The sequence below is a fragment of the Gymnoscopelus braueri genome, assembly GCF_963280865.1.
Source record: "Gymnoscopelus braueri genome assembly, contig: SCAFFOLD_77, whole genome shotgun sequence".
Lineage (NCBI taxonomy): Eukaryota > Metazoa > Chordata > Actinopteri > Myctophiformes > Myctophidae > Gymnoscopelus > Gymnoscopelus braueri.
In genome coordinates, this window is record NW_027660461.1 from 101,591 (window position 1) to 115,181 (window position 13,591).

Consider the following 13,591-nt stretch of genomic DNA (forward strand, 5'->3'; position numbering starts at 1 on the left):
ACCCGGTCAGGTATAAGCAAGCACACAACATGGAATCTACACACAAACTATAAAACATAAGAAATATAACCATTACTCGATAAACAAACTGCTTCACAATTGGTTACAACAATGCCATGAAACTGCTTTTGTAACAAAAAAAATTGCAGGGAATCTATCATTTTATATACACACTGTGGGACACTGATCAAGGCCAAGACACAGTGAGGCAGGGTACAAACCCAATAAAGGGCGTTTATTGAAGGTTTGGCTCCGAGAGCATTGTTTATGTTTTTCTTTTTCAAAACTTTAAATCATAATTCAACTCAAACATGTATCACAGGTTCTTCCCAGGGTCGGGGTTTCCATATACATTCCTAATCCTGGCTAATACAATGGCGGACATAATTCTCAGCTTCTTTTCCTGGAGGGTGAGATCGTTACAAAAATCACGTAACATTCTGCAGGCTATTCAGCGGCCCATTTCAGTTATCATTATTCAGAAGGCCTGACCACAAATAAACCACTTAGTGTTAACATTTCTGTTATTTGGGGTAGAATTTATGTCAGAAAACCCCCCAAAAAGCGAATATATAATATAATATAATAATAAAATATGAAAAAAGAGACATTTCTTGTCACAGGACCTTTAAAGCCAACGGACTGCTATGAGGGGTCTACTCTAGACCTTTGACAATCAGGTTTTATGACGACTAGACAGATGCTTTTTCATTCATGTCTATATATGTTCCGGTCTCCAAGCCCCTTTTCAGCAACACTGTCCCAATGTCAACAGTTTCAACAGCATAAACATATCCAGCAATGTTGATGATGTTTGTACAAACTGTCATTTATGTATGGCCAAAGTGTATACCATGTTCAGAAATATGTAAAATAAAATCACAGTCCTAGAGTCACCCATTGTGTATTTGAGACAAACTCAAAATCTCTCTCTGCTGTTTGTAGGATGACCTGTACGAGGTGAGCAGCAAACCTACAGGCCTCTGTGTGATCATCAACAATGAGAACTTTGTAGACGTTCGTGATCAAAGACGTGGAACAGACAAGGATGCTGGTATGAACGTTGTCTGGATAGTACTTACCCTCATACTCTTTACTGTTGGTTGCTTGTAATGATCTCAAATAGAAGATTATTGCACATATCATAAATTGCTCTCTGAGCTTGTCAACTTGACATATAAAATGTTAACATGAGAAGTAGATGTTTTTCGGTAAATGGTTTATTTTGGTGGTTGAATCTTTGTTTTCCTCCCCTGCAGACGATTTGGCCGATACATTCAGCTGGCTGGGCTTCAGAGTGTTGATGTTCAAAGACCAAACCATGAGCCAAATGCACGAGACCCTCAACTGTTTGTCTTCTGTGACGAACCTCGCTGAGTTACAGAGCTTCTACGTAGAGGAATGGTCCACGGAGCACGGGGTGTTCACCGACCTTAAAGTTGAGGATCCTCCACAGCACGGCGATGTCTTTGTCTGCTGCATTATGAGTCACGGAGAAAAGGGTGGCGTTTTCGGGACCGACAGGAAGCTCCTCCTCATTGAAGACATATTTGCGTGCTTCAACGGAGATAACTGCCGTGTCCTTGTGGGCAAGCCCAAAGTGTTCTTCATCCAGGCCTGTCAGGGCAAGGAGACGCAGGAAGGGGTTGAAGAGGAAGGGGTTGAAGAGGAAGGGGTTGTAGCTGACAGTTTTAGACTACCCAAAATAAATATGAAGGCTCCTCTCATTCCTGTGGATGCAGATTTCCTGGTCGCCATGGCCACTGTGGAGAATTATTTAGCATTCAGGCACAGCAAAACTGGGAGCTGGTTCATACAGTCTCTGTGCAAACAGCTAAAAGAGCGCTGTCCCAGGTAACTCTCAAAATATGAAGAAAGAAAGACATGAATACAAATTGATAAATGAATATATTAAGAAGAGCTAAGTCATACTTGATCCACAATACTGATACCTGATAACCAAATTGCCCCCATTGCTGCATATAGGCTATATTACTACATTGTTTAATTGACTGCAATTCAATCAAGTGCCTCAATGTTGTGTGTTTGTTACAGGGGCGACGACCTCCTGACCATTCTCACTCGGGTCAACAAAGATGTGGCACAGAAGGAGGATCCGGTGTCTCCGGGGACCATAAAGCAGATGTCTGAATTTAGAAAGGTCACCCTGAGAAAAACGCTGGTGCTTTCACCAATTTCCAAATGATTTAAAATCACCAGAAAGGCTGCATGGTGCATTCACGTGCAACACACAAAGCATTATGGCTATTGATGAATGTCCTAGGTAAAGTCAAATTATGTTGTGGGTGGGAATTTCTATATATCAGGAAGATAAATGTAATTAATTATCATAGTTTATTATGTAGTAATGTGATGAATGTGTATTATAGCCTGTCTTTTGCATCTCTGGACAGATCTCTGCTCTTGAAAAAAAAGGTAGGATTTCCACATACTCAGTTTCTTTAAACACGGTTTAAAGTGTTAATTTTTACAGCTGATTTAGTCTTAGTCTTTTGAATAACACACCATTTAGTTTTAGTACTGTTTTAGTATACTATTGTTTAGTCTTAGTCTAGTCTTAGTCGACTAAATATCAAAACCTTAGTCTATTAGTCTTAGTCTCAGTCAACAAAACGATCACTGCGGCGCTAGACCCAAAAATAATCAAGTAAAGAAAAAGGGAATGTCCGCACACGATAAACTGCTTTCACGTCTTTTTCGTTTGTTTAACCAAAAGTGAACAACGTTTTGCCCATGTAGGGCTTCATCAAGTTCAACTTGATGATGGATGGGGGACAAGCTACAGTCTGAAATAACAGGGGACAACAGGGGACAAGCTAGAGTCTGAAATAACAGGGGACAACAGGGGACAAGCTACAGTCTGAAATAACAGGGGACAAGCTACAGTCTAAAACACAGGGGACAAGCTACAGTCTAAAACACAGGGGACAAGCTACAGTCTAAAACACAGGGGACAAGCTACAGTCTAAAACACAGGGGACAAGCTACAGTCTAAAACACAGGGGACAAGCTACAGTCTAAAACACAGGGGACAAGATACAGTCTGAAATAACAGGGGACGAGCTAGGTTGCGGTTAGCAGCTGAGTTGTGATTTTGCGGTTACACAGTTGCAATCGACCGCGAGAAATAGAACTTTGTATTTGATGAGAATCTACAGTCAGGGGGTACAGCGACAGACACAACTATGGATACCTTGATAACATAGGCAACACAAGCTCAGCTCAATTCGAGGATATAATTAGATCAAATTAAGTTTTTCCATGTTTTATAGTGTTAAAGAAATTATTGCACCATTGGGTTGGAGAAATGTATTGATGAATAATTGGCCACCCAATAGCACACAGAGATGGGTACCACAATTGTCCCCAATATGAAATTGAAATGGCAGAGTGGTATAATACAGCACCGCCACCTAGGGTTCATAGATGGTAGATGCATTACAGAGAGCTAAGTTGACAGAGATTAAAGTTAATACTTTTTTTTTTTCAAATAATGTTTTATATTTTTACAACGTGGCTCTACGGGTGTCTAGCTGTCTATAAAAGAGTCAGTCTGTGTGACTCTGGAGCTGATCTCTCAAACCACTGGACCGATCAGTGACACATTTCCTGTGCACACTGCCAGTAGGCCACAGAAGTACATGTGTTTTCTATGTTTTTATATACTTACTACTTTATATACTTTTTATATACTCAAATGTTATAATGGAGTCATACTGGTCTCTGATGGGGCTGAAATCTTTCCCAACTTTGGAGTCTTAGGCCTACATCACAGATGTGTTGTATGTAGATCTGTGGCTCTTCAACTTTTTTTGCTTTTATTGCCCTTTCCTTGATTTCTGAATCCATGCCCCCCCCCCCCCCCCCCACGTACAGTAACTGCATCATTTTTTCTTCTGTAATATTGACATCAAAAGGTTTCATCACGATATGTTCAAAAAATAATAATAAAAATCTACCTGTTTTCATTCACACCACCAGGGTTGCCAGATCTGCTTATTATAGTTACCCCCCAAGATTTGATTTGAAAATAGCCGATCTACAAGCTCACAACGTGACGCGTTGTGAGCTTGTAGATCTGCTATTTTCAAATAGCTGATGTACATGTTAAAGTGCTCATGTGGCCCGTAGTCGCTTCTTTTGGGCTGGTCTTCCTAGACCTGGTTGCTTGTTTCTCTCACAGAATCTGGCAACGCTGGACACCACGTTTGTTATCATTCCACGTACTGTATGAACAGTGAACTACTGAGTGGAGCAAAGTAACTAAGTGTACTGTACTTACATGTGCTTTTTCTCTGCAAACTTCTAAATAAAGTATCCAATCAATCAATAGGGTCCTTGCTTCCAGTGGTGTAAAGTAACTAAGTACATTTACTCAAGTATTGAACTTAAGTACAATTTTGAGGTAGGCCTACTTTTACTTTACTGGAGTACTCAGAGGCAAATATTGTACTTTTACTCCACTATAATTATTTGAAAACTTTAGTTACTAGTTACTTTGCAGATATAAATTAGTATATTATAAAACATACATTTACCACGTTAGCCCTATATTAAATCTATAGGCTATTTGAAAATAGCCGATCTACAAGCTGACTGACAACGTGTTGCATCGCGACACGTTATGAGCTTGTAGATCTGCTATTTTCCAAAATTTGTTATTTTACTTTCGGTAATTTTAAGTACATTTTGATACCAATACTTTTGTACTTTTACTCAGGTAAATTTTGAATTTCAGGCTTTTACTTGCAACAGAGTACTTCTACATTGCAGTATCGATACTTTTACTTAAGTAAAACATTTGAGTACTTATTTCCACCATTGATCAGGAGCTGGTTGAGGGTTCACTGTCTGTCCTGCTCAACCTCTCTACGTCCTGAACCACAGTGCCACCTGGTGGTTACATGTTGAAATGCTCTATGAGTTTAATGAGTTCAATAAGTATATATATACTATAGACTATAGCAATTATTACTATCACAATATAGAGCTATTTAACACTGTCACTCTATAGTAATGATTACTATCATCACAATATAGAGCTATTTAACACGGTTACTGAACACTATTACTGAAACACACTGTTACTGAACACAATACTCTATTTTTTATGTTTCCTTCATTTAAAGGAATCCTTATTAAAGATACAAAACACTGCTTTTCCAATAATATTAATGAAATCCATAAAGTTAGTCCTGTCAGAACAGAGTCCTGATATGATATGATGTAAAATGAATCATAGAACAACTATGGATACATTAATCTGTTGAACTGTGTAGATAGGTGGGATTATATATATATATATATATATATATATATATATATATATATATATATGTGTGTTTTTGTAAGAAAATGATAATAATCTTAAAGGTTTCACATCCACTCATAGGCCATTCTATAGGGGAGGGGGGGGGGTTGCAAGGGGGGCCTGGCGGCCGGATGATTTATTTATTTAATGTTTACTTTTTAATATATATATATATATATATATATATATATATATATATATATATATATATATATATATATATATATATATATATATATATATATATATATATATATATATATATATATATATATATATATATATATATATATATATATATATATATATATATATATATATATATGGCAAGTATATGCAGAATATATGCTGCATATGTGCCATATTCAGGTTCATATATAGGAAATATATGTCTCTATGGCCACATACATGCCACATATATGGGTATATAAATATGTAACCAAATGGACTTTTGAGGTTATTAAAATACTACTGACTACGCCAGTTAGAATTTCACCAACAACCATTTAAGGCTTTAACTTTAAAAACACAGGTTCGTAAAACAGAGCTTAAAAAGAGACTTAGTGAAGACACCCGATTGACAAAATATAACATTTATTTCACATTTAAATATAGAAACACAAATTAGGCCACTGCCATACAATAACTGCAACTGGTCCTTCTTAACCACAATAGATCACAATTTGTCCTTCGTCAAACAGCAAGAGCAGACAAGCATTCCCACATCACAGCAAAAGGGAGTATTCAACTCAGTAAGTCAGATCACTGCAAAAAGCACACAAAGTTACTATCAAGGCCCAGACATTGTATCAGAGTGGAGAGCTCAGGACTACTACGTTATTGACAAGTGGGTTTAAACATAAATAGGCTATTCAAATTCAATGAGTACACAATATATGACATTCAGGGACGTGCTGGGCCCCTAATTCAGCCTGGGAATCTCCGATAGAGAGGCCCGTAAGAATTTATTGGGCCATTTCAGATGAGAGACAAGCCAGTGGGCCAATTACATGGGTTATATTTGGGGTGCTCCTTCCATTCCGACATCTCACTACTCCGACTAGTGGCTTCCGCGTGCGGTTAGGGTTAGGGTTAGGGTTAGTAACCGTCGGAAAGCCGACATGTAGCCGTTATATTTACTTTGTGGGTCGCCCAGACCCAAAAAGTGGAGAATTAATAAAATAAATATATATATATATATATATATATATTTAAACGGCCGGCCTGGTCGGCCTGGAATGGAGAGGCCTTTCTGGAATTGTCCCAAATTTCCCAGTGGCCAGCACGTCCCTGACGCATGTGATGATGAAAACAAACATTCTCACCAGGGTGAGCAGAGTGAAGTGCACCTAAATGCAGAAACCTGCCTCACACAGGAGTGTAACTCCTGTGTACAGCGCACATACATGTGCAACATCATTACTCCTTATTTCACTTCACAATTACAATAAGCATTAAAACATATCGGTGGCACTGGAACACACTCTACTTAGTCCAGGGGCCAACACTGATATTTTCATAAATTGGTACCACCTAAGGTGACCGTAAAGTTTTTGTATTTTTGTCTTCCTACATGTCTCTAGTTTATATTTTGGTATGATAACCCTTCCAATCTTGTACCTTAATGGCAGTTATCACTACCTACCGGCTAATGTATCCGGTAGGAGACACAAAGTAGAATCTTTGTGTCTCCTACCGGAAATACACCCGGGCATCAAATTATTGCGACAAAAACCAAAATATATCCATGTATTCAAGGCTTCATGGGGTGTGCAAATGATAACTTCTCCGATTTTTGGTGTTTGCAAAAAGACTGCTTTCCATAAGCTTGTAAAAGTTGACCCTCCTTCGGTCTAGTGTGGTCATAGCTGAATGGGTAGAGAGTCCCCCTGGGAAACTTAAAGGAGGAGTTCACCCAAAAAAAATATTTATTTTCCATCAATTGCACACCCCATGAAGGTGGTTAGGTGGTACCAAAATATGGCTTGGCCCCTGGACTAACTCACCCATTACAAAAACCTGTCTCCTGATTGCCAACTTCCTGCTTTTAAAGGCAGAACTAGATCATGATTGGATGGCATCAGAGCGTCTCACCCAATCCTGATGGACCAAATCTCCACACATGAACACCTGCAGTAAATAAACCACAATCAATTGGTGTCAAAGACATTCACTAAAACTCCACCCGGTTTACACATACATATATGTAGATACATATATGCAGGCGGCCAATTTTGAATATGTCACATATATGATAAACATAATGTTCTTATATTTTCCCTGCTGACAGAGGCACAAATCGCCTATGCATCCACTACATATGATTGAAAAACTTAGATTATATTTCTTAAAGGAATTATAAAATCATCTTAGATACAATCAGGGACATGTGATGAACAGGAAAACTATTATATTTGCATCTGTGACGCCCGTTAAAAGTGTCATCACATTTAATGTGGATAATTATTGTGTTTGACACTGTGTTTTGAGAGTGTATGTTTGTATTGTACCCTTACAGGTTCATTTGGTTCCATTTGTACTCTCAGAGTTATGGTATAAAGTTAAGGCAAGAAAATAATAATAATCTGACGGGGGTCCATGTCCAAAAACTTGGTCCTGTAGGCCTTGATGACGTCGTAATGCCTGATTTTACACTTTGTTGCATGCTGAAAATTTCCGATCTGCAAGCTCACAACGCGTCGCAGCGCGACTCGTTGTGAGCTTGTAGATCGGCTATTTTCAGAGCGCAACACCGGAACGTAACCAAACATAAAATGACTTGACATATAATGTCTTTTAGTTCTACTGGATCTCGTCTCCACTAATCTCTCACTAACATTTGAGTCTATTTTTATTTGTTGACGAAATTGTTTGTATATTTAGTCTTAGTTTTAGTCATCATAGCTTAGATTTTATTTCGTTTTTATTTTCGACAAACGTTTTTTATTTTAGTCGACGAAATGAACACAGGAGTAGTGACAAATGAAACCTTGGGATTCTTCAATTGTTGAAAATACACATTAAAATGAATCCAACATATTAATATAACATATAATAATAGGGTTTAGATACCTCTCTCAGTGCCACGCCCCGACATATCCCGAGTTTTTCCCGAGTACCCTCAGTGCCAGCACGAGAAATCCCGAGTTTTTACTTTTGACTGTGGTCGCGTTATTCTGTTTATTTTTCATGATCACTTTCGCTTCCTGACTCCTTCAGATTCACCCGGAGCCGGATGTAAAAAAAAAATTTCATTTCCGGGTCACGTTGTTTTTCTCCGGTGATTTTCGGCCAGAATAGGGAAAGTCACGGTTTTTCACACGGTATAAAAAGCGAACGGAGAGGTCCACGTCTACTCTCTTTGGTCTGGGTGACGATCAGTCATCGTAGTCGTGTATCGCATCGTAATTTAGCGCGATCAACGATTGTCGAAAATGTCAACATCCGGTTCTGACCGGATATGACGTGAGCCTGTTTGGGAGGGGGCGAGTGAGCCAGCGAGATCATCAATGTGTCGATTTGTTGCTCTCTACTGGTAGAACTGTATTATGGGTTTAAAACCCCAATCAGATCATTTATTTGAATGAAAAATTACAAAATTACAAAATAAAAAAAAACGCAAATTCCTGGCAGTTTGGGAGTACTTTATGAAAATACTCTTGGCACTGAAAGAGTTAACCCTAACCTTATGCATTATTATTTTTTTGTTTTACTTTGTCCCAAAATAGGTGCAATGCAACACAGAGTGAGCTTGTAGATCTTCTATTTTTCCATGTTTATTTTTTATACATGTTTTTAATGTCTTCTGCCTATAATGACATGTCTAATGTACTGTTTATTTAAACTCCAGGCTGTTCTACTTCATGTTGACAGGAGAGATGATCAGAGGAGCAGAGTTTCTACCACCATCATTAAAACATGGACTGAAGAATGGAAAGAGTTTCTCAGTGAAGGTGCAGCCAGTGAAAGAGTAGAGATGAACTCTGGTCTCCACATCATAAAAGGAGACCAGACCCTCCTCATAATCCACAAACACTCCCACTTTCTGGACCTCCTCTCTTACAGGGAGGAGGACATGAGGGTCAGCATAAGCCCAGTACTCATTTCCATTCCAAAACCCTATAGTCCAGTAACCATTGTTGGGTCTCAGTGTCTTAACACCTTTCCTGTAGATGGACTCTCTGGCCACTCCTAAACTCCACTCTGTCTTCCCTGTAACCTGAACCTCATAGTAAAACCTTCCTGAGGAGAAGCTTTGTTTTCCTAAGACATTGAGATAATAAGAGAATCTCTCTGTGTTGTCATGGAGATTCTTCCTTACGGTTCCATGACTCACTTGTTTTCCATCCTCAGACAGGATGAGCCAGTGATTTGCTGTATCAGCGTCCAGAGTTACATCCACCTCATATTGCTGGATCCTCCTCAACTCAGCATCACACAGCTTCTTCATCTCTTGACTGAGTGTCTTCTCCAGCTGAGACGCAGCTGTCCTCACTGTCCCCACATGTGAAGACTGATGGACATTGACCTTTGTCCAGTCCTTGGTGGGTCTCCACCCAGAGTTGTTGGATTTGAAGTTGTGGAGGAGGTCATGGTGGTCTTCAGTGTGTGAGAGCTGTTTCAGCTCAGAACTCCTCTTCTCTAACTGAGTGATTTCCTGTTGCAGCTCATTAATGAAGCCTTCAGCCTGTTCCTCTGTTGTTTTCTGCTTCTCTTCAATCACATCAATGAGCTCAGCCTGGCTTCTCTCAATACAGCTGATCAGAGCAGTGAAGACCTGAACACTCTCTGCTATGACTGTATCTGCATCTTTCCTGCCGAGCTCTACTGAGTGTTTGACCCCCTGAATCTTCAGTCGTCTCTCCTGGATCATCTGCTGAACTTCAGCCTCTGTCTTTGCTTCATATTCCTCTTTCAACTTGTGACTCCTGAACTGATTGGCCATCTCAGAGAGGACTTTATTAACAGAGAATTCTTGTCTCATATAGAATGTTCTGTTACATAGTGGACACTTACACACATCACTAGTGTCCCAGTAATGTGTGATACAGGCTTTGCAGTAGTTGTGTCCACATGGAGTGGTGGTTGGATCAGTGAACACATCCATACAGATAGAACACAGGAAGTGATCTTCAGACAGGAGACTGCTGGCAGAGGCCATTTCTACACACTGAGAATAAAAGAGAAAGTGCGAAACACTGGAAATGTAAAATCAACTTAAAACCGTATTAACTATCTATAAGATCCAGGAATATTAATGATGTGACTACAGCAGAATAACTCCTTCAGTGAGCGAGGGTCTCTTCTCTTTGACTAAAGCCCCTCACACTGTGTAATCAGCTTTTAAGTCAAGCTGACTCAAATCTCATGTCATCAAATGTGACATCATCAAAATGTGCCCAACTATGGAGTTCCACACAGCTCCAGACTGACTTCCAAGTATATATTCAGTAACCGTGGCAACCTGATACAGACAATTATTAAAAAAGACACTTAGGGCAGAGGGCCAACCATGTGGGAATAGACTGCTGGTTAAGGGCCAAACATGAATTGTAAGACCAGAGACAAACAGCACAATTTACAAAAAACAAAAACCCCCTTAGGGAGGATGAGAGCAGGGGACAGCAGCACAGCCTGAGGGACCGTCTATGAAGAGCATCTGGAAAGTGCATCTAAAAAAACATAAAAGGCTTCATTCCTCATTATAGACCATATGTTGGCATACTATGGGACCGACTTCAAACAGGCAGGCAGACAGATGCATATACATATCTCCATATATAGGCATAAAGAGGACAAAATGACGGTACAAAATATTATTGATAAAACCGCAAATCCCCATATATCGAGTACCATGATGTCATTAACATCACGTCATAGAACTGCGTCATAGACTGGCCTGGACTCCATATATGGGCATAAAAGGGACACAGACAGACATTAATCTCCATTTATGGGTACTTCCTGGAAGAAGAGGTCCTGACAGGGCTGGACTGGGACAGAAGTTCGGCCCGTGACGTTTTGGCCCAGACCGGCCCACCACAACCGGCGCGGAGTGGTGTAAAGTAACGAAGTACATTTACTTAAGTACTGTACTTAAGTACAATTCTGTGGTATTTGTACTTTACTTGAGTGTTTCCAATTTCCAATACTTTTACTTTTACTCCACTACATTTATTTGAAAACTTAACCACATACTTAACCTACATTAACCACTTTAAACCTATTTTATGCCTAGGCTATTTGAAAATAGCAGAGCTACAAGCTCACAACGCGTCGCATCGCGACGCGTTGTGAGCTTGTAGATCTGCTATTTTCTACTATTTAGTTCTTTTACTTTTGGTACTTTAAGTACATTTTGATGCCACTACCTTTGTACTTTCACTCAAGTACATGTTTAATTCTGGACTTTTGCTTGTAACAGAGTATTTTTATATTGCAGTATTGGTACTTTTACTTAAGTAGGAGAGTGAGTACTTTTTCCACCACTGCCGGCGTGCAGATGCTCTACCGCCCGCTCCGTCAAGGCCCATACAAACACACCAGCCCTTAATACCTCCACTTTTACTGAAGAGCCTCCCTCCACGTTCTGGAGCCTTGAATAAAACAAATATGTTAACTAAACAACATATACACAACCCATAAATATGATAGCACAACTTTGTTTTGGTCCAGTGCTTCAGTGCTTCTGTGCTTCTGTGCCCAATAGTTAGGAAACAAGGTGGTATTCTGCACAGCTACCAAGTCTGAACAAAACAACGGCAGCATGTGTTGCCACGTCTGCTTATTTTAAGCGACTTTAGTGTTTTTCTGTAAATGTTTTTCTGTGAAGTTGCTTCTAAATATTGGTAGTTGCGGGTTGTGTTTTTTTGGGCTTGTTTTTAAAAGTGTAGTTATTTGGGCTTGCTTCAAATTATTATTTTTTATAATTGTTTAAACCGGTTCTCAAACATTTGCTTGTCAAGGACGCCCATCGGGATGTTATTTTTCAAATATATTCCGAATATTTCACTTTTTCTTTTCAAGATCTTTATGAAAATAGCAGTATCTACAAGCTCACAACGCGTCGCGAATTCGACGCTTGTAGATCGACTATTTTCAAATAGTACATGTGTGCTAAATACACACATGTATTTGTGTATTTGTTTTCATAGGCCTGGTTGCTTATTTCTCTGACAAAATCTGGCAACAGTGATGGCAGCATGCATAACAAGGGCATTTGACGATGACTTCATCTGGAGCCATAAATCCTTCCACATAACTTCATGAATGATTGGCGCGTCATCATCATGCTTCTGATCTATTAACCCATTAAGACCTGAGGCCCAGTCTACAAATGGTTCTCAAACTTCTTTGTGCCAAGCTTCATGGACCCCCAAATGTATTATGTTTTGTGCCAGGGACTCCAAAAAAACCCTTTTCACATTGCCCTATTATAGCGCCACCAGGAGGCCACAATAACGTACCTGACCTGTCGGAGACCTGTGCTCCGAGGAGCACTTTTTCTATTTCAAAATATGTCAAACACTTTCAAGATTCTTTACATACATACATACATACATAAGGGCTCTCACGACTACAGATTTTTACTGGTCGACTAATTTGACCCAGTGCTAGTCGCAATTACCTATTAAAAAAAGTGGAAAAAAAAAAAATATATATATATATATATATATATATATATTTATTTTTTTTGCCATTGTCCTCATGCCTTTATTTTGATGCTGTTTTAAGGGAAGTGCTTCTGGCACAGCAGCACAGCAGCGTCTCCAAGGATCCTCAAAAGGGGGTTATTGCCCAATAATAGGCTATTATTGGGCATACTTTTGACCCCCTTTTGATAAAAATAAAGGCAGGAGGATAATAATAATAGTAATGGCATTAAAACAATGCAAAAAAACTACTATTCGACTATAGTACCAACAAGGTCGACTAGTGGTTATACTAGTCGACTAGTTGGTGAAAGCCCTAACATATATATACATATATACAGTACACACCATTGAGATGTTCATCACCCCTTTAATTCAGACCACATGTAATGTCCAACTGCAAATCAAAATGTCCTTAACTGACATTTGCACTTGGATGTGGTAGCATTCACGCCCCCCCCTCTCTCTCTCTCTCTCCCTCCCCCCTCTCTCTCTCTTCATTCAATGTTTGAGTCCAAAGCACATGTTAAAGCTTGTAGCTACAGTATCAGCCAAGATGATAACATTCCTTTTCTGTATTGCGGTAGCGCAGAGTGACACATTCCTG

The 13,591-nt window shown here is 39.3% G+C and overlaps 2 protein-coding genes across 2 annotated transcripts in view; one reads left to right on the forward strand and one right to left on the reverse strand.

Moving 5' to 3' along the window:
- The window catches only part of LOC308081541 (uncharacterized protein), a gene marked incomplete at its 5' end in the record, with an annotated part of 76,287 nt that overhangs the window by 43,015 nt on the left and 19,681 nt on the right, over positions 1-13,591 (forward strand). The window lies entirely within an intron of this gene.
- LOC308081537 (E3 ubiquitin-protein ligase TRIM21-like) lies at positions 9,189-10,316 on the reverse strand (the record flags this gene model as incomplete). Its single annotated transcript, XM_080457905.1, has 1 exon — positions 9,189-10,316. One exon carries the CDS (start codon positions 10,314-10,316, stop codon positions 9,189-9,191), a length of 1,128 nt encoding a protein of 375 aa, XP_080314031.1.